The sequence below is a fragment of the Lepidothrix coronata genome, unplaced genomic scaffold (genome assembly GCF_001604755.1).
Source record: "Lepidothrix coronata isolate B3197 unplaced genomic scaffold, Lepidothrix_coronata-1.0 Scaffold247, whole genome shotgun sequence".
In the NCBI taxonomy this organism is placed as follows: domain Eukaryota; kingdom Metazoa; phylum Chordata; class Aves; order Passeriformes; family Pipridae; genus Lepidothrix; species Lepidothrix coronata.
Genome location: NW_016690427.1, coordinates 274667 through 297933, shown reverse-complemented (window position 1 = coordinate 297933; position 23267 = coordinate 274667). Strand labels below are relative to the sequence as shown.

The 23267-nt window shown below is 36.1% G+C and overlaps 2 protein-coding genes across 15 annotated transcripts in view; one reads left to right on the top strand and one right to left on the bottom strand.

Annotated features, from left to right (window-relative positions):
* Positions 1 to 23267, top strand: part of GLMN (glomulin, FKBP associated protein) — a 36072-nt gene that overhangs the window by 7151 nt on the left and 5654 nt on the right. For 6 of the 11 annotated variants that reach the window (XM_017835005.1, XM_017835011.1, XM_017835009.1 and 3 more), the window contains 12 exons: positions 1135 to 1322; positions 1793 to 1846; positions 2641 to 2671; positions 3029 to 3118; positions 3709 to 3750; positions 3834 to 3907; positions 4226 to 4310; positions 5496 to 5605; positions 6692 to 6755; positions 9645 to 9768; positions 11151 to 11233; positions 11365 to 11866. In XM_017835005.1, coding sequence (XP_017690494.1) covers positions 1135 to 1322; positions 1793 to 1846; positions 2641 to 2671; positions 3029 to 3118; positions 3709 to 3750; positions 3834 to 3907; positions 4226 to 4310; positions 5496 to 5605; positions 6692 to 6755; positions 9645 to 9768; positions 11151 to 11233; positions 11365 to 11472 — 1053 coding nt within the window. In that variant the 3' untranslated portion in view covers positions 11473 to 11866. Of the gene's footprint in view, positions 1 to 1134; positions 1323 to 1792; positions 1847 to 2640; positions 2672 to 3028; positions 3119 to 3708; positions 3751 to 3833; positions 3908 to 4225; positions 4311 to 5495; positions 5606 to 6691; positions 6756 to 9644; positions 9769 to 11150; positions 11234 to 11364; positions 11867 to 15536; positions 16721 to 21928; positions 22036 to 22720; positions 23100 to 23267 lie in introns of those variants that run through there. The other 5 variants (XR_001878054.1, XR_001878056.1, XR_001878055.1 and 2 more) reach the window with 4 other exon arrangements.
* CUNH1orf146 (chromosome unknown C1orf146 homolog) lies at positions 11866 to 21490 on the bottom strand. Of its 4 annotated transcripts, none has more exons than XM_017835013.1 (6): positions 21359 to 21486; positions 20603 to 20728; positions 18628 to 18721; positions 17341 to 17509; positions 13891 to 13969; positions 11866 to 12595 (listed from the first exon to the last, which is right to left on the bottom strand). In XM_017835013.1, exons 1-6 carry the CDS (start codon positions 21461 to 21463, stop codon positions 12476 to 12478), a joined length of 693 nt encoding a protein of 230 aa, XP_017690502.1. In that variant the 5' UTR covers positions 21464 to 21486; the 3' UTR covers positions 11866 to 12475. The 4 variants fall into 4 exon arrangements, with proteins under 4 accessions (XP_017690502.1, XP_017690505.1, XP_017690504.1 ...); XM_017835016.1 differs by lacking the exon at positions 21359 to 21486 and adding an exon at positions 20891 to 21277; XM_017835015.1 differs by lacking the exon at positions 21359 to 21486 and adding an exon at positions 21077 to 21277.

Genomic DNA, 23267 nt, shown 5'->3' with positions numbered 1-23267 from the left:
TTGCACATATCCAAATTAGTGGCTTCACCCCAGCTGGCAGGTAAGCCCTCACCCAGTCACTCACTTATGGCCCCCAGGCAGAATGGGGAAGAGAATTTGAAGAAAAACTCATGGGTTGAGAAAAAGGCAGCTTAATGAGGCTGGGTCATGGTGTTACTTGGGAAGGGAATGGCACACTAAAACTTGATGAGCTTCAAAAGGAAAGCCTAGAGCTAGCTGGGATGAGGAAAGCACACATAAATATGTATGCAAATGTGCATGCACACAGAGGAGGTCTGGAAGTTGCCTTGTGATGCAACTGTGTTTTTTCTCCAATTTGTATTTAAAAATCTAAGCATTTTTTTCACAGAATTCTATATTTAGATGTTAAGATTGTGAAGTGAAGCACACAAAGTAGTTGACAAAACTTTTGGTTGTTTTTCAACAAAAATTGGGTTTTCCCTCATGATCACATCCACTTTTTTCCCCCAGCATGCCTCAGCATAGGAATGGAAATTGCTGTGTGGATCAGTCAGGTTGTGCAATGAGAGAGATTCTTGTTTCTGAAACCTGTACTTCATTTATTGCAGGACTTTCAGGATGTGCAGGAAGGAGGCAGGGATTACCAGAAGATGATCTCATAGTTAAGATAGTTGAAGGGTGCTCTGAAAAACTGACTTTTAATCCTGCCTTTTTTCTTGGGCACAGTCTGAAACCATGTGTTTAATACTAATTATGAATTAACATTTTCTTTGTTTTCTTAAGAAATTTACTTCTGGTGTTTATGGGATTGGGTAGTGGGATTTGAAACTAAGGTCAGTAAGTCATAGTTTGGCCTCTTGTGTAATCCTAGTTTTCCAAAACGTGAGATCCTGAATCTTCTGTTTTGGCAACCCCGCAATAGTGAGCTGACCTTTATCTTGCTATTTCTTTGTAATACATACAATAGCACTTTGTTATGTTAGTCTTCTAATGGGGATTGTTTTTCCTGCAGGGTTCTTTTTGTGTGCATATGTGTATATATCATAAATATCACATTTATTTTAATTTATACTGTACAAGAGAATGTACTGTAAATACAGTTAAAGCTTTGAAACTTACTTGGTATGCAGGTATTTTAAAGGCAACTGTAGGCAATCTATCATTCTTTTTCAGAACATTTTGTGGAATATAAGAGAATTGATACCATTAGTGTTTTTACATCATAAAGGCAAAAGTCCACCCTGGGAGAATCAGGAGTTTGCAGACATAGAGCGAAAGAATTCTGCAGATTCTGTGGCATGTCTGTCATATCTGATGTTTGTTCAGCATTTTGGTATCGAATGCTTTCCGGTGGTTTTTAGGTAAGAACTATTCTTTCTCATTTATTGTAAGTCTGTACTTTGAAGATTCTTTCTGAGCAGAAGAGAACTTTATTTGTGAATAGTTATGAATGAAAACTGTATTTGACTGGTATTAGTTTTATGTCAACCTTTGTGCATTTATATTTTATGTAGCTTATATTATTTATATAAAGAACATAGTCCCGCAGATTTCTCTATTACAGTTTAATTTTAGATGAGCTGTCCTTTTAAAGAAACTGTCAGAGATTAGTCATGTGGTGAAAATTAATGCGTATTAAATGTTCAATTACATATTTATAGACGGTTTTCATGTAAGAGTTACTACCAGTGATTTGACTTACAATTTTTTGTTTATTTCAAAATTTTAGATATTTTAATTTTTAAAAAATACTAATCCTGTCAAATATATTAATTATGTGCGAACATATATGGCTTATGCAGTTTAATGTAACCTAATTTTCCTCTTTTAGCCCATCATACCTTCTGCTATGCAATATGACACATATTGAAGTGCTGCTGAAAAGGTAGAGTTTGTGGGATTTGCAGGTCTAGGTAATGGGTGTGATCTTTTATAGTAATTCATAGAATCAAATTTCACATATGCCATGTAAGTTCAGTAGAGGTTTTTAAACCTGAGCATTAAAATGGCAAGTTCCACTACAAGATGGCTTCTTCTACTAAGAAGTAGAAGTTTTCTAAAATATTTACATGTTGTTTTTGTCATGTATTGCGATAGCATTTTTAAAAACTTTATTTGGAAAATGCAAAATTAAGGTAGTTTAAACACATGCAGAATAATTAGTGTATATTTACTTGCACTTCTGTAACAATTATTGTAATACTAAAGGTGACTATTGTGATATTATTTATTTGAATGCATTCTGACATGATACACTATCTGATTTAAGGTCAGGCTTTCTAAAGGAAACTGAACTTTTCTATATATTGTGATTATTTCGCCTTCTATAAGCAGCAGGGTTACCAGATAGCTTCTAGCAGTGCTATAGAAGGCAAGTTTCCCCTTAGGAATACTTACCGTTTCATTTTCTTTGTTAATCAGCGTGTCAATACCTGTATTGAGCATTTAGAAATATTGAGGGGAAAGAAATCATTTTGACCTCAAGAGCAGAGTCTGATGTTCAACTTTAACATAAGCAAGTTTATTCTAAAAATCTTTGAGAGGAGTAATGAAGATACTATATTTAGAAAATAAAAATTGTTGAGAGACAGGTTTTTGTTGACCTCTATTCTAGTATTTCTTCTGAAATATCAACAGTGTCTTTTTAATTAAAAACTTAAATTTGACTTTTTTTTCTAGAACAGAAGAATCTATGTTATCTAAAGGACTTGTAAGTTGGTTTTTTAAATTCAATTTTCAATGTTAGAATGTTTATTTTTTTCAGTTTAAGGAATGGTAAAACTCTTTTTTCCCCTTCTAAGAGACGTACAAATGATAGTTCAGATAATAGTTCCAGAAATATTTTGAGGCTTAATGAGGTATTCTTCAGTGTTACAAATACTTATATTTTTTGAACTTTACACTCCTGCATAAATGTTTAAATTATCACTATTATAACTGCAGCTCCTGGAAACTTTCAGTATCAGAATGAGTACTTACAGCTGTTTTAGCCATGAAATGTTAAGCATATAGATTAATGTCTTCTATATGTGCATACAATTGCCATATTTTTTTTTTCCACCTGCAGGATCTGTTTGAGAGCAGTTTATTGAGAATGGAAGATAACAGCCTTCTGCATGACTATTTAGAATTCAGAGATTTTATTAATGTACCTCAGGTAATAAGAAGCAATGTACAGAAGTCCTCAGAGTTTGGTTACAAATAATACCTAGCTGTCTTCTAGGTGTTGGAGAGAGCACATGCTACTGAACCTTTGTACACCTGTGTTGTTAAATGGAAACCTTCAGTGTCTTGCTACGTAGAATTGATTGTCTTTTCTACCTGCTGCAACATGAAGCTTCAGTGACAATTAAAATATACTTAGTGTATGTTATGTACAGGTCACTGAAGCAGGTGGGCACAGATCTTAGTTGAAAGATGGTACTTGCTCGTTTTTGTCTCTTCCTTGCCCATCTGCTGCTTGACTACGTTCTGATTTGGACCCAACAGTACAAGGATTGTATTCTTGCATATCAGCCCTGGGGTTTTGACCACTGAATCTCATGTGAATGTCTCTGATGAGAATCTTCCCATAATCAAGTGTGCAGTCGTTTGTGGTTGTTTTTTTGTTTGTTTGGTTGGTTTTTGTGGGTTTTTGTTGTTGTTTTTTTTTTTTTTGACTTTTTATTGTCTTGAGTAGATTTTAGTTAGTGTTAACGTAATGATCTGTATGTAAGTAGAAATTATGTTTTCTTTGTCCCATTGCAGGATTTGGTGAAAATTATGACCCTTTGTCCCATGGAGCATCTGGTATGTAAAGTTACCTACAGAATGGGTTAAGTGCCGAATTTATTTAATGAGAATCCATCTGATAACATCTCTGTTTTCTTTAGAGAAAGAAGAGTTTAAGTATTTTGCAGTTGTTCATAGACAAGTTTGACACTGAGGGAAAATATACATTATTCAGGTATGCATCCAAGTTACTGTAGATTGTGTAATGTCAGCCTTAGTGCAGTTTAATTACATACATACAGTGTTTTCTGACAGTTTCCATCTAGAAGTCACATTAATTTTACTTGTTAATTTTTTGATAAATAATAAATTTCAATTGCCTCACATAAAATCACCTGTCTTATGTAAGCCAGTGTTTAAAGATTACATAGTCATCCAGTTTTTCTGTGGTAAAACTCCCACTTAGTGAATAAGCCCATATTGTCATCTAAGTGTTCAGCTAACTACATAGGAAGCTTTGAAGAGATAATATCTTTGTTTTGTTTGTTTGAAGGTGTTTACTGAAGACAAGCAACCATGCTGGTGTGGAAGGATACATTATTAAAAATATAAAAGATCAGATTCACTTATCGTTAACGGTGAGGCTGTAACCATGAAAAAACAAGTTGCCATCTCAAAATTCTATCAGTATTATGTTGAGAAAATGTCTACAGCTTAAACTTTGAGTGATGCATTAAAAAAATTCACTTTGAAAAGAAACATAAGATTGGGAAATTATATTAAAAATATCGCCTTGGCTTTTTATATATGTATTTCCATTCTAATTTTATAGTTATATTTTTAATTGCATAATCTTATTGTATTTTTCTAAGAAGTTATTATTACCTTTTCTGTGCTTGAAAGTATGTTTTTTTCTTAAAGTGGAACTACTCAGTATTTTGTTTTATCCCCATAGTTCCTAATTTTTTGAATATAGTTGAAGTCCTGCAGTCCAGGGAGAATTATTAATTTTTTTCTTGGTTTTTCTGATGACAGTCAGCATTTTATTGTAAGTACTTTGCAAGCGATAAACTCATCAGAAGGGATGGAGCTAGATCAAAGCCTTTTAAATATCTCATTTTATAATCATTTATACTGGGAAGTTGGGAAAATTAATTAAAACTAAATTATTAACTCTTTTTTTTTTTTACTGCTTAGAGCCTTCTCCAAACTAAATTTGATTCTCTAATATACTGCCTTTTGTCAAATAGGACAATTTAGTAAATTTATGCATCTTTTATGCTGGCAAAATTCTGTCAGATGACAGTGAATTACTATTTATTAGATGATACTCTGTCCTGTATATTGAATCAGCAGGGGTGAACATGATGAAAACTGTTCCAAAAGGGGCTTGCCCTAAAATTCAATATGTAAAAGTGTATTCTGAAATGTCCCATTTAAAAAAACCCAGTGACACCGCTGTTATGAAGAAGAGTCTCTGATAAAGATAATTAATTGTTGCATTCCTCAATATAAAAAAAAAGGGTGCCTTCTAAAATTTGCTATGTTTATGTAAACAAATATTAACTGTATTGATGATGGAACACTAAAGTGGTGGAGGATTTTTTCTGAGAAAATAAGAAAGAAGAGCCTGGCATGCAGAGACAAACTGGGGAGGATTATGGAAGGCTACTTTGTGTACTTCAGTCACAAGGTAGTAACTAGAAAATACTGCTTCCAGTGTTCGATTATTCTATTCCTTTTCTTTTTTTAGACAAATTATTGTTAAATTATGTAAGATTTAAATTTTGCACTCAGCTAAACTTTTTATATTGTTTTTTCAGAAGGAATATGATAACGTGTGGTTTACAGGACATCACCTGATCTCCCTTCTAGATTTAGTACTTTCACTTCCAGAAGGTGCTGAGACAGATCTTCTGCAAAACTCAGACAGGTGAGTTGTAATGACAGTTAGAGGCTTTTCTCCTTTTTTCATCATTTAAAAAGACTTTAAACTGCCTTACTACAATGGCATATGCTGTCATGTAACTAATGAGGTGATGACATTAATGTATTTTAAATTTTTAGAACTAGAAACGGAAATGGTCATTTATTTCCATGAACTCTGCATAGAAGAATGTCACAATGCTATTACATTGATTTCTAACAATAAAAAAGGATTTCTTCCTCCATTCCTTGAGGATATAAGACTTCAGATGTGAAATTACACTAATTAGCAAAGCATTATTTCTTGAGCAATATCTGATTTGTCAGCTTTCTGCAGAAGCAGTTGGAGGAATAAAAGCAACGTTCTTGCCTTGTCTTATACAAGGCAAGAACAATTATCAGATGCAACTTATAGACTGTTTTACAGATTGCTGCTGGGAATCCAGTATCTCATGAGTAGGAATACAGATCCACCTGAACAGTAAATAATTGCAATTAAGAAATAAAAAAAAAACTGAAATATCTCTGAAAATCTCCTGATAGGACAAATCTTATATGATGAGCAATGGTTGGGCTTGTAAATCAGTAAGGTGATGGAGTCCAGATGGACATATAACTGATTAAAAAATGCAGAAGTATTATCTGTAATTGTACTTCTTTTCTGGAAAAGGCAATAAATAATTTCTGCTAAAAAGTATGGAAAAACAAAAGCAAAAACCATATTTGAGAAAGCACTCAAAGGTAAAAATTCAGTATGGTAGTAAAGAAAACTGTCACACTAGTTTCAAATCAACTTTGGATCACTAGTGATGCATATTACAAATTCTGTGATAAGATTCTGTCTCTTCAGGGGACTCTTTCCCTCACAATCAGCAGCTTTCTCCAATCTGATGACAGTTTTTACTTGCAAAGTGTGAACTGTTGTATGGACATCACTGCGCACTGGTGCTCTAGGCTAAGCTATATTGCTCAACAGACCAGTGTTTTGTACAAATGATACTTTTAGGATATCTGGCTAATGAACAATTTAAGTTATTGTCCCTGTAATATAAATCTATGTCTAGATTATAAACAGTATGTTTTTAATTCACAGGATTATGGCATCGCTAAATCTGCTGAGATACTTAGTCATTAAGGATTGTGAAAGTGATAATCAAGTAAGTACTAAGTGATTTGAAAATGATTGATAAGCTGAGACCTGAGAGCTGGATTCATGTGAACACTGTTATCCTTGATTCAGAAAACACGGTCTTTGCATTTTTCTTTGCAATGGTTAGTTGGCCAGAAGTGATGCTTTTAATTAAAAGAATTAGAAAATATGATGTGTTATTTTATTCTGATGAAATTTGTTTGCATTCATATTCTGACTGTAAACAAGCTAATCCTTTTACTCTGCCTCATAAACTGTGGTCTGTGTCCATAACATTAGAGTATGTCACCACAAAATCACATACCCATCAGGCATTCCCATGAGAAAAAATTTGTTACTCTTGCTTATTGCTGGTATCCCCCAAAAGCTCCAAGTGGATTTCTGAATAATAAAATTAATAATAACGATGATGATGATAATAATAATACAAACCCTGGCAGTTCAAGAAATCCATTTAATTCATTTTAGGAAAAATACTTTTTGTGCAATATGCTAAAAGTTGTTAGGATTTCTGAGAAAATATTAAAAAATCATATTTAACTAGTTTTTAGCTGTGCAAAACAATATTCTGTATTTTCAGCAATTGTGCAGGTCCGTGATAGGTACATATTAAAAGTTTCTCAAGGTATTAGCATCAAAAAAGTTCTTGTCTGTAAGATATATCTGCTGAAGTTACAAAAGGAATGGCCAGACCCATCCAATTTTCTGCTACACTGCTTTACTGGAAACAGCCTAGAACATTTTATGCACAAAGGTAACCTGCCAGCCTAAACTGCCCACCACTGCAGTTTACCCGTGTTTTTATTATAGCTCTGCCTCTTTACCTTCATTTCCTGTGTGTGAATGTTTGAATGTAGATATTTCAGAAATACTCTGCAATATATTTAAAAAATTGAAACTGTCCTTACGTATTTTACCCATGTAATATTGTGCAACCTCAATTTAAAGCAGCAGCTTTAGCTGTAATCCCTGCCTCTTTCTTCTCCATTGTGTTTGTGTTTTCTGTCTGAAACAGTTAGGGACATGTTGTACACTTTGCACTCCTCTACCAGTATTTGTTCCTCAGCTGCTGTGTAGCTGATCAGTGCAGCATTTCAGGATGGATCTGTGGCTTTGTGTACAGTCAGTCCTGTCCACCTGCAGTTGATGCAAATGTGTTCCTGGATGCTTGAGGGAGAACTTGTTGGAATTTCACAAGTGGGTTGATAGCACATGGTTAATAAGTGCAATATCATGGTCATATGAGTATTTTAACCAGTAGATAAGTATCCTAAGATGTTTTGTTGCTCTCTCTCAGTTCCTTGATGTTCTTTATGTTTGGACTAATCGATTTCAGCATGTCATGTTCTGTTTTCTAACATACAGAAAAAAACTTCTGATCTACTTTTAGACTACTTTGAGATCTGGGTATACAAGTTTTATAAGTGCCTAATAATGTTATTGGTCTAAATTGAATAATAACAATGTAACTTGCACTGATTGCCAGAACAGTAACGAAAATGGTGCATTTCTAATTTACTATTTATATTAGTAGTTGATAGATTATATCTATTTCTCATATTTAAGGAGTGATTACTATTTAAGTAATTATTATGGTCCACTTGGTTTCATGTAAATACATAGCTTTCTGAGAAAGGTGAGAATTCTTCTTTTATTCTTAATAAAAACTTACGGATAGTAGCACTGAACTGCTCTAGCAGTGCTGTCTAGTACCTGGCAAAAGGAATGTCCCTACAGTTTGAGGAGAAAATAGCATCACATCTGAGGGTTTCCTGGCAAAAAAGCCCTGTCAGTTCTTCTTGACTTCCTCCCTGTCTCTCTTCATATAGTGCAAGTGGGGCAGAAAGAAAACGCCTCCTTTCACGTCAGTTCAGATTTTTTTATTGCTGTGTAACAAGTATTTCATTAATCAAGTTCAAAAATTTTTCCAGAAAGCTATTTCCTTTTTATAGCCACATTCTGGTGGAAGTAATTACTGTTTTTCTTACTTGACCAGTTGACTTTCTGTCATTTGGTATTAAAATTTGATGAATTTTTCACTGCCATCAGTGGACTCACTGTGTTTAACATTGAGAATTCTTATTTTTATCGTCCTTACTCTGCCCTTTGTGGATACTGCCTGAAGAAAGGAGTTGTATAAGTGGCTCTGTATCTAAGGACACAAAGGCTGCTGTGTGTTTCCTTCTACAGCAGTTTTGTAACTACAAATTTGTAAGGTGCCCAGGCAGAGGAGTTTTCCTCTTGTGCTGTGTAACCCTGAACAACCTTGTTTTTGAGCACCTTTTCCTTGTATCTCTTGCTTCATGAAGGCCATTATTGTGAACTGTTCTTTCCACCCATGTCAAACTGGGGAGAAGTTCATAGTCACTTTGGCTACTGTGCCTAAGGATGTGGTAGTAGCATATCTAGTAACATTCCTACAAAGCTTTTCAAATGCAATATAGGCATTTGGGGAGCATATTCATCAGAACTTTCATATGGCATTGCAATACAGTGGAACATTAATTTAAATATTTGTTCCATTTTGCTGCCTCATTATCTGAGAGGAACCTACAACTGCTGTTTACTTGCTGTAGAGATTCCAGCCCGAGAAAGTGGCTAAGTATCCCCTCCAGCATATCAAGATCCCTTCAGCTTTGCTTACAAAATCAAGCTTTAAATGTGCCTTTCCATTGCTGTAGTTATCAGCCTACATACCAAGTTCCCCTCCTCCACCTTTTCTTTTAACTGCTTCATCCTCCAATCAACAAATAAATAACGGAGAGGGAGAGCTTAAATATCTATCACAATGCTATTCATTGTTATAAAGACTAGCTGAAAAACTTGTGCTCAGAAACTTAGTATTGCAATGCTTCATTAAAACTGATTTGTAACCTCCTCTGTTCTGTTTGAATAGACTGGTGTATGGACCACACTCACCAAGATCGAGCAGAATTTTTTAAAACCACTGCGTGTAGGACTCAATATGTCAAAAGCACATTATGAAGCAGAAATAAAAAATAAGAAAGAAAACAGAAAAGGTTAGTTGTTGTTTTTTTTTTCCTTAGTTTTGTTCATATCTAAAGACTTTGATAATCCTTTGGAAACAAAGAATTGGTGAGTGCTGTATAGATCATGTTTTATTTAACTGTTGATGCTGTTCCAAACCTCAGATAATAATTCAGCAGTTGCTATATTTGATATTAAAATTTTTCATAATTGGTCAGAAAATCCGAACTTGTTTATCTGTCGTCACATTTGTAAATCTTATGGAAACCTAACAGAACTGTCACATGAAGACCTTCAAAGCTTGTTCTGCATTTATACTTTTGATTTTAATGTTCCCCAGGAGCAACTAAGTCTGAATACATGGCCCTTAGGTTTCATACCAGGTGTGGGGAGGTTAACAAGAGAAGAAATAAGTGACACAGTGCTCTCTAAAGCCTGAGGCATTACAATCTGGATTTTTTTTTTTATTTTTTTTTTTAAATCTGACACACAGAATCAGGTTCTGCTCTGGGTTAAGCAGACACATTGCATGGGGCACAAGAGCTGAAGCTGCTTTAGGCAATCTCTCTGTATGTCAGATCCTCTGTTCCTTGTGGTCTCCAGTATAAAGACAGCCTAAGGAATTTGCATCTGCTACTAAAAATGTCAGTACAGCTTTTTGCCCCTAGTCTTACCCTATTCTGTAGTAAACCATATAAGTATGAGGCAAAGAAGGGTTTTTTATCTGAAGGCAACCTATGTATATCTTTCTAAAGGGAGTCCTTCCAAATTAATCAGGAAGTTTTTTCTTTAAGTCCCTCTTACATTTCTCTAGCCTTTGACAAAGTATAAAGAGATTTGAGTTCAGGAGAGGACATCTAACTTGTGACCTTAAGTGATTTACCTTTCTTCCCCAGTGTATAATCTTTGTAAGAATTATATTTTATTTTGAATATATGGTCTGAATGTAAGAGGCTTTTCCCTTAGTTTTCAGACCTGTCCTTATAGTTTAGCCTGCTGCAAGTAATCTGTCTGAAACAGAGAAGCCTGCAGCCTTTTCTTAATAAAATAAGTATTTCATGTCTGGATTCATTAAATCAAACTTAAGAACCTCCTACTGCCTCCCTGGATGTGGAAATTTTAAAAATATATCAAAAACTGACCGTATAAAATTTATTTTTCCTTTCCAAGAGAATTTGAGCTGTATAAATTGTTTTGAGTTGCAGATCTTGCCTGTTTAGTTATGTAGGTGTTCGTGTTATAGAAAATGTAGAGAGAGCATCCAGCTCAAACTGCCTTCCTCTGAAGGTTCAGCACCTTCCATTCTGTTTGGTCAATCCCTAGGTTTGCGTTCTTAACAATTACTGTCTCAAAATTCTAATATATTGAATATTCTTTTCATTCTAAGAGTCATGTTGGTTATTTTCTTCTACAGAGGCCCACAGTTCTAACACAGTTTGTTCTGTAACTGTTAGTGGGGAAAAGATGCCTGCCATGACTACTGGAATGCAGCTTCAGGTTAGTTTGTGTTTCCTTCAGAGCTATTCAGAAGTATTGCCATCTTCTTTTCAATGTGAAGACAAAAGTAGATGTACGGCGAGTTAAAAAAAATCTAATAAAAATAACACTGATCTTTTTTGTCATTTCAGGTTTTACACTCGGCGCTCTTCACATTTGATTTAATAGAAAGTGTTCTGGCTCGAGTAGAAGAACTCATTGAAGTGAAAATAAAAGCTGTAATGGATGAAAATAGTTAGGTCAGCTGAAGTATATGAATGAACATACTCCATACAAGTTCATTTAGACTGGGAGACTTTAGTTGCAAAGGAGGCTACCAGCCTTTAAAGAGGAGCAATTTAGAGTGGCCTCCAGAAGAATTGCAAATGCTGCTCTTCCTAAGTCTTGTTGCATGTGATTCACAAATATGGTCTGTTTACTCCTCTTCAGAATTTGATGCTTTCTCTTAAGTTTAGAAACTAAACAAGGTGGGGGTATGCTCTTCTGTTGTGGCGAGGAGGTATGGTTGGGCATTTATTTTTCTTCACATTTTCAGAATTTGTTAGCTAGAGTTACTGACTGGTATTGTGAATTACAAACATTTTTATAAAGTGACTGAAGAACCATTAATTAAAAAGCACTGTTAAAGCATAAGGTATTTTTATTAGCATGTTTTTATGTTGACAAACTAGCTTGTATATTTGCAAACAGACTGTAAGGTATTCCTAAGTAACAGTATGGAATATACAATCTATAGATAGTAAAACACTGGCAAAGGAAGCCAGGTTTAAAGGAAAACACATCAACTTTGAGCCAAGTAAGATGTTAAAACTTAGTAACATAACAGATAATGCTTGTGTTTAAAAAACAGTGTAAGATTTCATACATATACCTGTGTATGCTGGGAAAACCTGTATTTTGAAATTGTTCTGATCATACTTATCTTTAATGATAAAGTTTTCCTTAAGACATAGTAAATATTTTGGGAAATTATTTATAAACAGATGAGTCTGTAAGTTCAGAATCAAGTTAAATAAAGATGACTTTTCTATAGTGCATCTAAATCACTTTTCCCCATGCTTGGAATGCACATTTGGTATCAAGTATGCTATTTTTCACTGTATAGTTATTTAATATGAATTTTCATTCCAAATGCATATATTGTATATAGTCTTTTGAAACGTAACTATATTTTTAAGAACATTCTATATTTTGTTTAAAATGTAGCCACTCTATTTATGAATAAAAACCCCAAACACTAAGTTAGTTACAGTGCAATTGGTATTCCTGGAGCATCTTCCAAACTGGACTTTTTTCTATTATTTGGGCTTTTGTCATTTCCAGTTTGTAACGAGTATCATCTGCCTGTGGCTTGGAAGTCATCTTAGAGAAAAGAAAAGTATTATGAGTAGGACACAGTAACTCCTAGGTAATAGAATATTCAACATCTTATATTTCCAATAGTGCAAACGCAAAGTTATTCAGCAGTGAAATTTGAATCATGTTCTGAAGTAGGTATTCAGCAGTGATGTACTCAGAGGTGACAGTATTTCAACAGGAGGTGGGAATGGTTTGGGATTAGTTGGATGGTATTCCTCCCTTGGCCATAGTTGTTCACGTGGGGCAAAAAGAAGTTGATTTTTAGGTCCTGTACCAGTTAGGGATTCTCTGGCAAATGATGAGCTCATTAAACTGGCTTTGCATCAGTAAGAAAGAATGTAATGGCAACCAGCAGACTGGTGATAGGTGCTGTCACTGCTTCTTACAGGGCTCTCCTGTTGCAGTTTGGTGCAAATGTTCCAAAGAAGCAGAAAAGCAAATTCAAGTTTATAGGTTCAGCAGTAATCTTAAAAGCTTTTAGGTAAATGCTGTATTAAGAGACTGGGCATCACTATATTCCATAAAAAGTACAATGTTCAACATTGTAATATGTATTTAACTTTTGCCATACATTAAGTGAGATGAAGCTTACACACTTTTAAAATTATGCATACTCTGAATAGGTTAATGCTTATTATTTTGAGATGCCCATTTCAGGAAAGCATAGAAGGTAAATTAGTTTTTGATTCCTTCCTAACAAGTCATTCAACCTGCTCTTTCTAGTTTTGGTACATGGGATACTGCTAGTACTGATACAGTTCATATCTAAAGGTAGAGTTTTCATGGAAAAATGGTCTTTAGAGTTTCAGTAAATAGATTTAATTAATAATGTTGCTGATACTGGATATGTTGCAGATCCAGAGATACCTGACAGTAAGCTGTAGCAGTAATATACTAGTGTGTGCATCACTAAAAATTCACAATTAACTACTTGTAACTAATTTTTAAGGTAGCATTTTTACTTTAAGTTGAAGTCATTACATATTTAAATCTTATGCTGGTTCTGCACTAGTAAATGAAGACATTCTAACTTAACAGTGGTAAGAGCGAGCCAAATGAGGTCTTAAATATCTAATGTGTCTTTGCAGATGCTATTAAGAACTTTTAAGTTACCTTTAACAATAGTTTAAAGACTCAACTAAAACATAAGATCCTAAACATTCAATTCTACCTCAGTTTATTAATGGATTGTGGTCAGTATAACCCAAAGTTCCATTAAGGAAAACCAAATGTTTTATAGTTCTTGGCTTTTCGTGATTAGTATACTAATATTTTTAATTCTATGCAATGGGACTTACCTTAGCCATAGTTAGCATTAATTTAACAGTTTCAGCAGGATTATGAACTGGTATTACACGTAAATTACTGCCCAGGAATCTGCACATCAAAATAAATTAAAGTTAAGGTTACTTTTAGAATTTGTATTTAATTAGTTATGCTATAAAACTCAAAATGCATTCCCACATGTTGTAAACAACTTTTTACTGTGCAATTTTACTTACATAGAGACTGTTTTTATTCTTAAAAGCAAGTGGAGAATTCATGCTGTTTGTATAGCCATCTGTCCCATTTCTGTACCACTTATTTAGGTGGGATTTGGAAAGGCTCATTTCTTTATCTAGGGCTCTTGGACAATCAGTCAGCACTTCTTAAGCGTGTTTACACTCAGAACTAAACCCTCTTCTGTGATATTGCTGAAGACTATTCTCAGTGGCAGTAAAAAATATGTGGGTTATTTTTATGGCTTTGGAAAAACACAGCAAAGTATCTAAAACACTGTGCTAAAAATACTTCAGGATTTGAGCTAAATCTTTGTAGTGTACTATAAATAAAACAACCTGTATTCCAGACATAGTTAAGATAATGGGATGATTTACTTTGATGCAAAGGCTTTTTCACTCAAATACTTTGACCTAAAATTCATTCTCTTTCTATAAATAGTGTTATTCATATGCATTCGTTCTTGAGAATGGAATCTGAAGATTTTAAATAGTAGCATCAGTTGTCATTCAGTGCAGTCATGGAGAGATCAAAGCTTAGGCAAGCACAGAGCCTCTCCTTCAGACTGGTACCTGAAGTGTATTGTAACACTGACAAAACGTCAGCGTTGCTGCTGTTTTCTGTTGTAGAGCTAAAACGGGAGAGGGACTTAACAACAAAGAATGAGGAATTTTAAATAAGCAAAAATGTAATCCAAATGAAGTGCCCAGCTGCTCAGTTGCACACTCCCCTGTGACCTCCCCTTGTGCCTACCACCTGCTCTTCCCTGCAATCTGTCTGATGACTTGGACTCACGTTAAGACCTCATGCTGGTTAGGTATCTCATCTGAACTTGTCTGCCCTTCTAATTAGAAAAACTTACAGACACTGTCCTTCCCTAAGAGTAGGCACCCAGGTCCTGGTTGAGTTTTGCTAAAATCTGATGCAGAAACTGTGATTTGATTTACATTCAAGGATTAGAGAAATAAATTGATGCAATTTTATTAATACTAGAATGGGCTAAACAAAACATGAATGAACAAAGTGCAACAAAGAAACAGTTACATGTATTTACCTAGATCCATGAAAATCTGTTTTTATAAACAGTTCTGCTTCCAATTACAGCAGGTCTAAATTTAGTTTTATAATTTGTTTAACAGACAGAATACTGGCCATTTGAACACATCTGGTCTTTCCTCCAGGGTGTGAAAAACCTAACATACACACCTACTGAGGTTATTAGTGGAATGCTCATTTAAGCTACTGCTTTTCTCCCACTTCCCCCACGCTATACACAACCTTACAGAAGGTGTTCATGTTGTTGATGAAGAATCCTATAATTTTCTTGTTAATAATAAAAAACAATCTTTCCCCAGTTGCAGCAAAACCATAGATAAGCAGAAAGAAACAGTAATAGAAGACAACCTGAGTACTAAGGTGTTCTGTTTTTTAACAAATCCAACAGGTGACTTGTAGTTTGAAAGAACGTGGCACAAGTTTCAACCTCACCAATGCAGAAGCTCAGTCAGTTCTTTACATGCAACAGAAGAATTCCAAGATACCAGGTAGTAAAAAAGCAAATGCATTTAAAATATGATTGTGCCTTGTCAACATGAATTTGATATTGCTTGCAATGATAAAACTATTTTTATTTTAATAAGATTACTGACTTGCCAAATGGAATACAGTTCCAAAACATTGCATTTTAGTGATCAACAGATGCACAAATTCTGTTGTATGTAACCAAAATCTAGACTGAGAAATTAGCCTTGCCATCAGCTGAATAACAGGTTCTTGCTGAATGGTGGCAGAACTTTTAAGACCTCTCATGAAAATTTATGGCATTTTCACAAATGGGTAATAGATTTCTTACATTTCATCCCATACACTCTGCTATTCATCAACATTTGGCAGTATGCCCGGGATTTAATGAAACTGGTGTTCGTTTCAAGGAGGTAAAGATCAAAGACTTCATTACAATAGTCACTTCTTGAGTGACAGTCAGCTGCAGTTAGGGCTACTGTACCTACCAGAAAATAGTCCTGACTACAAGCAGTCTGATCATTGTTATCAGCAGGTATGTATAGAAATATGCAAGTTTTCAGGCTTCATTAAAAATCACAGACAAAAGTTTTAAACAAACCAGTTTTAATGTCCAGTTTTATACTTTTGGTATAAAATAACACTATTTCAATTGTTCTGATTTTAAAAGCTGGTAAATAATCTGCACCTGCCAATAAAGCCTTTTCTAATTAAATAAACTTGCCTGTTCTGTTTTGAAAATGACCATGAAAAGATGGTGACAGAGCTAAGAAAATTGCTTCATTTTTCAGTTCAAGAGAAAACTTTTATTATATTACATAGCCCTAAAGTGATTGAAGGGAATATTACTTGTTATGTTTTGAGGTACATCCTCTTTTGTTACCTATAATATGTCAGATTGTCTCACTTTATATTCTCTTTATTAATGCCTCAAATAATTTTCCAGTGTATTAGCAAAATAAAATACGTATTCCTGGAAATAATTCACAGAATAGGTAAGGTTGAAAGCGATCACAGTGGTTCATCTGGTCCATCCTTCCTGCTCAAGCAGGGTCGTCGTAGAACACACTGCACAGGATTTCGTCCAGATGGTTCTGGAATATCTCCAGTGAGAGAAACTCCACCACCTCTCTGGGCAACCTGGTCCAGTGCATGGTCAGTTGTGCAGTAAAGAATCACAGGATATGCTGACTTGGAAGGGACCCACAGGGATCATTGAGTCCAACTCTTAAACCCTGCACAGGACCATCCCCAAGAGTCACACCATGTGCCTGAGAGCTTCTTGAACTGTCAGGCTTGGTGCTGTGACCACTTCCCTGGGGAGCCCGTTCCAGTGCCCAACCACCCTCTGGGTGAAGAACCTTTTTCTAATTTCCAACCTAAACCTCCCCTTGCACAACTTCAAGCCATTCCCTTCGGTCCTGTCACTGATCACAACAGAGAAGAGATCAGTGCCTGTCCCTCCTCTTCCCCTCACGAGGAAGTTGTAGACTGTGATAAGGTCTACCCTCAGTCTCCTCCATGCTGAACACACCAAGTGCCCTCAGCTGCTCCTCATACAGCTTCCCCTCAAGCCCTTCACCATTTTTGTTGCCCTCTTTTGGATGCTTTCTAATTTTCCCAATTGCCTCTTGTCCTAATAATTCCTAAAACAATATTCCCAAATCTAAGAGTGCTGCTTCATTTCTTCCTAGCAATAAAAAGTTTGGTTTGATGTTGAAATCTACCTTTTCTGAATCCTGAACATGACACTCCATTCTTCTGATCCATGAAGAGCAGCTGACAAGACCAGAAAACTGTTCCGATGAATGCCTATGAACTTCTGAATTCTTTCAGAAAACTGTTCTTCCCCTGTCCTAAGCAAATCTTGAGTGTCTGACAGTATAAATGCAACACCTATTGAGGAAAATCATGTAAATGTACCTGTCATGGCAATAATGGGATTAAGTTCTTACCACAAACCAGGAAGCAGAATTCTTAATTTAACCATTAGTTTAAAAGGCAATGGAACAAAACACATGAATGAATTTACACATCTTTGACAGTGAAATGCAGTCATGAGATTTGGCCACTGATGACTAGTAATTTTAAGATAAAACTACAAATAACTCAGAGGTTAGTTTTCTACCATAACAATAAAAAAAATGCCAATTATTCAATCCACTCAAAGTAGACAAATCTAAATGCCTTTGAAAGCACATGCTTCAGGAACAAGCAACTGCTATAAAGGAATTAATTTAGGGCAAATGCAAAGGCTGACTGAAGAGCTCAGCAAGTCCTGTTTTTATATTAAAGAAACAGTTTTAAAATCTTAAAAGTTAGCTAAACTGTCTACCATGACAAATGAAATTACAGCCCTTTCAACTAAGTTATTCTGAAAGGGAAAGTTAAGAATACTGAAGTCTAGTAGGCTTAACAACTGAGCATATAAAAGACTAGGCCAATGCATGCTAGTCCTTATAGTTCAGAAAAACTTCAGATAAAGGATCTCATCTACGTGTCTAAACCATCTTCTGCTCTAAAAAGGAAAATAGATATTTCATGTTTAGATTTTCAGTGATTTCCTAATCAAAGCCACTCAAACAAGCCTTTCCCCACCTCCTCTGCTACCACCAGGTCTGCAAATTCAACTTGGAAGTTGACAGCCAAAGGTCTTGGTTCACTCTTACGTTTATAGCTGTGCATACTCAAGATCTTGATGGCAGCTTGCATGTTAGTGGCATTCAGCATGTTTGCTCAGTTATAACAAGAATTTACTGAACAGTTCAGTTCACCAAATCTCATGTAGCTGTTCTACAAGACATCCAAAAAAAGTAAAAAACAATGAAAATGTTTTGTTCCCAAAGTTCTCTGTTTCATCTGATTTACATTCAGTCATAGCACAGCTCCTTTCACTACTGCACAACATTCCAACAAGGCAGATTTTATTCAGTTTAGCACAGCCCACAACAGCGCCTGATCTTGTACCTCATTGGAGTTTATGATTTAAAAGCATAAACTTTAAAGCACTGTACCAGAAAGAGGAAAAATCACAGATCCAGTTTCCACTGATTCTGAATATCGAACTCGGTGTTGTTGTCTCTGTAGAATTGTAGAAATTTCATGATCCTAAATAAATTTTAAAAGCTTATTTTAAAAATATGTTTTCAGCCCACGAGTTAAAAATATCCTTAAAGCATTGTCTGAACCATTATAGATAAACCTTTAGCATTGTTGTTTAAAAATGAATTTTATGGTGAATGGAATAAAAACTAAGTACTAAAATGTTGAACATTTTCAATTAATGAATCTTTGAAGTATTTGATTAGAAGTTACAAACACTGAGTGACACCTCTGTACGCTCACATTGTTTGTCCCAGGAAAACTCCTGCATAATGCATAAAGAAAGTCAAACATTTTACAGTCTATTTTTGTAAGAAATGCTAAAGGAGGATTTGCAGAAATGAGGAACATACAATAGTGTGTTTCTATGACTCCAGTTAATTAGACTGCATTGTTTTCACAGATGTCATCATCTCAGTTGGAAAATAGTTCAGAAATTCTGTATGGGACGTGATTTTCTTTAAAGCTTTTTGACAGAATGCAATCCACTCAGGAAAACTAATAATCATAATAATCTACAGAATGGAAAGGGTTTGGATGTATTTTTCAGCTTGCAAAAAGCATTTCTGCAACATGTTCTACGAAAGCTGCTCGAACACACGTATTTTAAAGGTTAAATCACTGAATCCTTTTTAGCTAATAACATGTTCTTTAACCTGCCCATTTAAAATATAGCCAACCTGCCTATATAGGAAAGTGTCATGATTTAGTGGAAGAGTACAAAATAAAATCTGTATAGCAAGTGAACCCTGAAGGAGACAGTAACCAGAAATGTCATGCTTTCAACTGGTCTGGAAAGGGAACACTCAGTGGCAACTGCTTATAACTACAATTTTGGAAAAAATGCACAAATGTAAATAACAGCTTTAAGAAAATTATAGCTGTCCTGGAAAAAGAAAAAGCTTATAACCAAAACTGATACAGAAAACCCATCTTAGATTTGTGTTCAGCTTTGTGTAGGAAAAGCCCTTATTAACAGCAGTAGTTTTGAATAGAGCTGCAGGTCTTATTAATAGCAATGCGTTATGCTGGTATAGCTGATGAAATCACTGCCACCCAATACCTCTTACCATATTATGGATTAAGTTGCTCTTGAAGCAGTTCCCAAACAGTCACAGTTTACAGGCTGTAAATTCCAAGACACATGGGCAAATAAGAATAGGCTTTAAACTGAGGTGATTCAGGAATTATTTCAACATGGTTCACCCATTTACCCAGCAGAGATGGGGTGATAACCTTGTCAGCCAAGCTAGCATGAGATATTCTTGCCTGTGAATCAAAGCCCTCTTGCCTCTAAATTCTTGTCAGCTGGCATGAAATTGGCCTCAGCTGCAGAAACTAATTACCAGATCATTGACATACCCTTTCACTTTACTTGGGAACACAGTCAAGGCTTCTGATGTTAACGGATATAAATATATATCAATATCTGTAGGACTCACTATTTTAAACTGAATTACGTGCTTACTGAGCGATCGTCTGCCCCAATGCTGATACTGTGTAGTAGAAAATAAAGTGTTTAGGGAGAAATTCAGAAAATTGAGAAACATTTCTGATGAAATTATTTACAGCGCTAACTGAAAGCGGCATCAGGGCAGTGCAAAAATGATGAGCCAGGAGAAAAATCCTAAAGCAGTGTAACTCAGAATAGCAGGTAGCAAGAATACTAAATAGATACGGAAGTAGCTAGGAGAAAATACAGACACACGGAAAAAGAACCAGAACTCTAGAAGAAGCAGCTTCAGACTAATAATATCTCTGTTTTATCCTCAAAAAAACTGTATTTGTTGACACTGAATAAAATATTTCCATTTATAGAATATAGGACATGATTTTTTCATCATTTCGTAGTGAGTCAGATGCTGGTCTTGACAAGTGGTGCCGTACCTGCAGAGCTGTGCTCATAATGACTGTTGTTATCCATCTCGTCTGCTCCTGCCCACAACTTTCTGTCATTTTTTTCAATGGTCCACTGGCTCTGCAGTGAGATCCCAGGTGACACCTTCTGAAAAGCTTGGGAAAAGAAAGACGACAACTATTTCCTGCCAATTAACGAGGTGTTTAAAGCACATGTACACATTAAAGAGCTGATTAAAAACCAGGACACTACTCAATTTCCCAGAACGTAACAGGTGCCTACTGCCAGTGAACTAATTTAAGATGGTAATTAAATACCTAAATGGCTTTAAAGAATCTGCATATGAGCAGGCTTCCTCTATAAGGCATAACACTGTTCTGAAAATAATCCTGTCTATGCAGCTTGGCAGGCGTTTCTGTCTCCGCAAGGCTCACGTGGAGCAGTCGGGGACACGGGAGCTCCCGGCAGGAGCGGGAAGCAGCCCGGGCGCTGGGCCTGGGTACCTTTGTGCCAGCTGGTTCCCAATGTAAGCTTCAACCGGGCCTCTCCCCGATCTAAAACCCTATTTCGGCGCTAAACCGGAGCCGGCGGTGGCGCGGCCGGGAGGGCAGGACAGCGAGAGCCCGGTGGCGGGAATGGGCCGGGGTCCCGCGCTCCCGCCTCAGCCCTCAGGAAGAGCCGCGGCCGCTCCTCGAGGGCCCGCGCGGTCCCGGAGCCAGCGCTGCCTCCCGCGCCCGGGATGGCGGGCACGGCTCCGGCCACCGTGCCGGGGGCGCGTAACTCACACACAGGCACGGAACAGCGCCGGGGGTGAGGTGAGGAGGCGCCGCAGCTGCCTTTCCTCCGCCGCTGCTCCATGGCGTGCACCGGGACTGGCTCCTAATGACCATCCTGGAAGTGCCCCCATAAAGCCGTCCAGAAACTTGGTGTTGGCCTGAGCGCCTGCTGCCGTACAAGGATAGGTTGTGTGACATTTTCAGCACCACTTTCAGTGAAAAAAGAAATACCGAGAGTGTTGGAGCGTCTTTTTTCATCATGTGAGAGAAAACAATACTTAACGTAGTAAAGAACAGCCGGAGCGCGGCCATAAGAAGCACTGAAAAAGCATTGATTTCCAGCTCTGCTCTTCACCCAGGCATAAGTCTAGCTTCAAATACTATACTGAAACTGGCATTTTACTGAAAATCTGAGATTTTAGTAAAAGCTTTTCCTTTTAAACCACTTTAGAGTGTTTTAAAATAGAAGTGACCTCATATATTACAAATTATACATTTAAATAGCAAATTGTCTGCCTTGCATAAAAATAATTAGACATCTTGGTGATTTAAAAATCACTCTTCTCCTTTTTGTTCTAGACAAGAAGTGGATTCACATCTGACTTCCCTCTCCTGTTGGTGCAATGCATCGAAGTTATGGTTACCCTGCTCTGGGAGGGTATGGGAATGTCATGCTACTTTTCCTAGTAAGTCAAATATTTCTAATACTGAATTTTAAAATTTGCGTGGAGCATAAATGTGACAGTCAGCAAATTAAAGGAAAACAACAGATGTATTTGGTATCCCGAGTGCTGGAGAGCTGTGACAGGACCAACCAACTGTGAAACTGTGTCCTGTAACACAGTGGAACCATGTGCTCTGACTGCACCAAAATCAGAGTTAAGAACATAAGGAATTATTTTAAAGTACAATTATAAGGCAGTTTTGTGATAAGGGTTAATGATCCTGCTGACATCTGTCAATGTGAATTTTGAATTCATGCAGACTATGAATGAACTTGTGTTTCAGTACTACAAAAATCCCATGGGTAAAGAGTAGTGACTTTTGTTGTAGTGGTTATACTTGATTTATGACACTATAGTATATTTGAATTCATGTTTTAGATTATGTCTAATATGTACATGCATTAATTGAATTACAACAATTCAAATGGAGAAAAAAATAGTAGGGAATAGAATGGAATGAAAAATGATTTCCAGTGTAAATATCTTTAACGGGTGAGTAGATTTCTGTTTTTTCAGTGTAATGCTGTTAGAAATGTACAGTACATACAAGGGTACATTATTACATTAAAAAAATTGTAATTACAAAGAAATAGAAACACTGGATTTAGGCTCTTGGGATACCTGCAAATGCCTTTTTCCCCTATAGCCACTTATTGTGCATGGAGTTAGACGCCCTCAACCTCAAAATTCCACTTGAGAGGCATCAAAGTACAATGATGGATAAGCGTGGGACAATGAGGAAAACCCCAACCTTAACACAAAATGCTTCCTGTCAATATTTTGACTCCAGTTGTTACATATCTACTTGTGTAAATTGTGTATCTTAATTAGTTGGCAAAAATTTATACCAGAAACTTATCTTTCTCCTTGTCACATTTGACAATAGTTCACATTTGAAATAAAAATGAGACTCTGAGACAGAAAATTCTGAGCACAATGAACCCCATGGTGTCCTGTGTAAGAGCCACCCTGGCCTAAGGCTTGTCTGGTTTAAGTCTTATGCAATGGGGCATGGTGAACCCCTGGACTAGGAACTACTCAAGGGACAATTCTGGTAGAGGTTTGTTCTGCAATACCATTCAAGTCTGAATCTCACTACATGAATTGCCTTTCTCTTTTTTTGAGCCTAATGTCAGAAGGCTAAAAAAAAGAGAGCTTGGACTCAAAGAAAATAATTTTTTCTGGATTGTGTA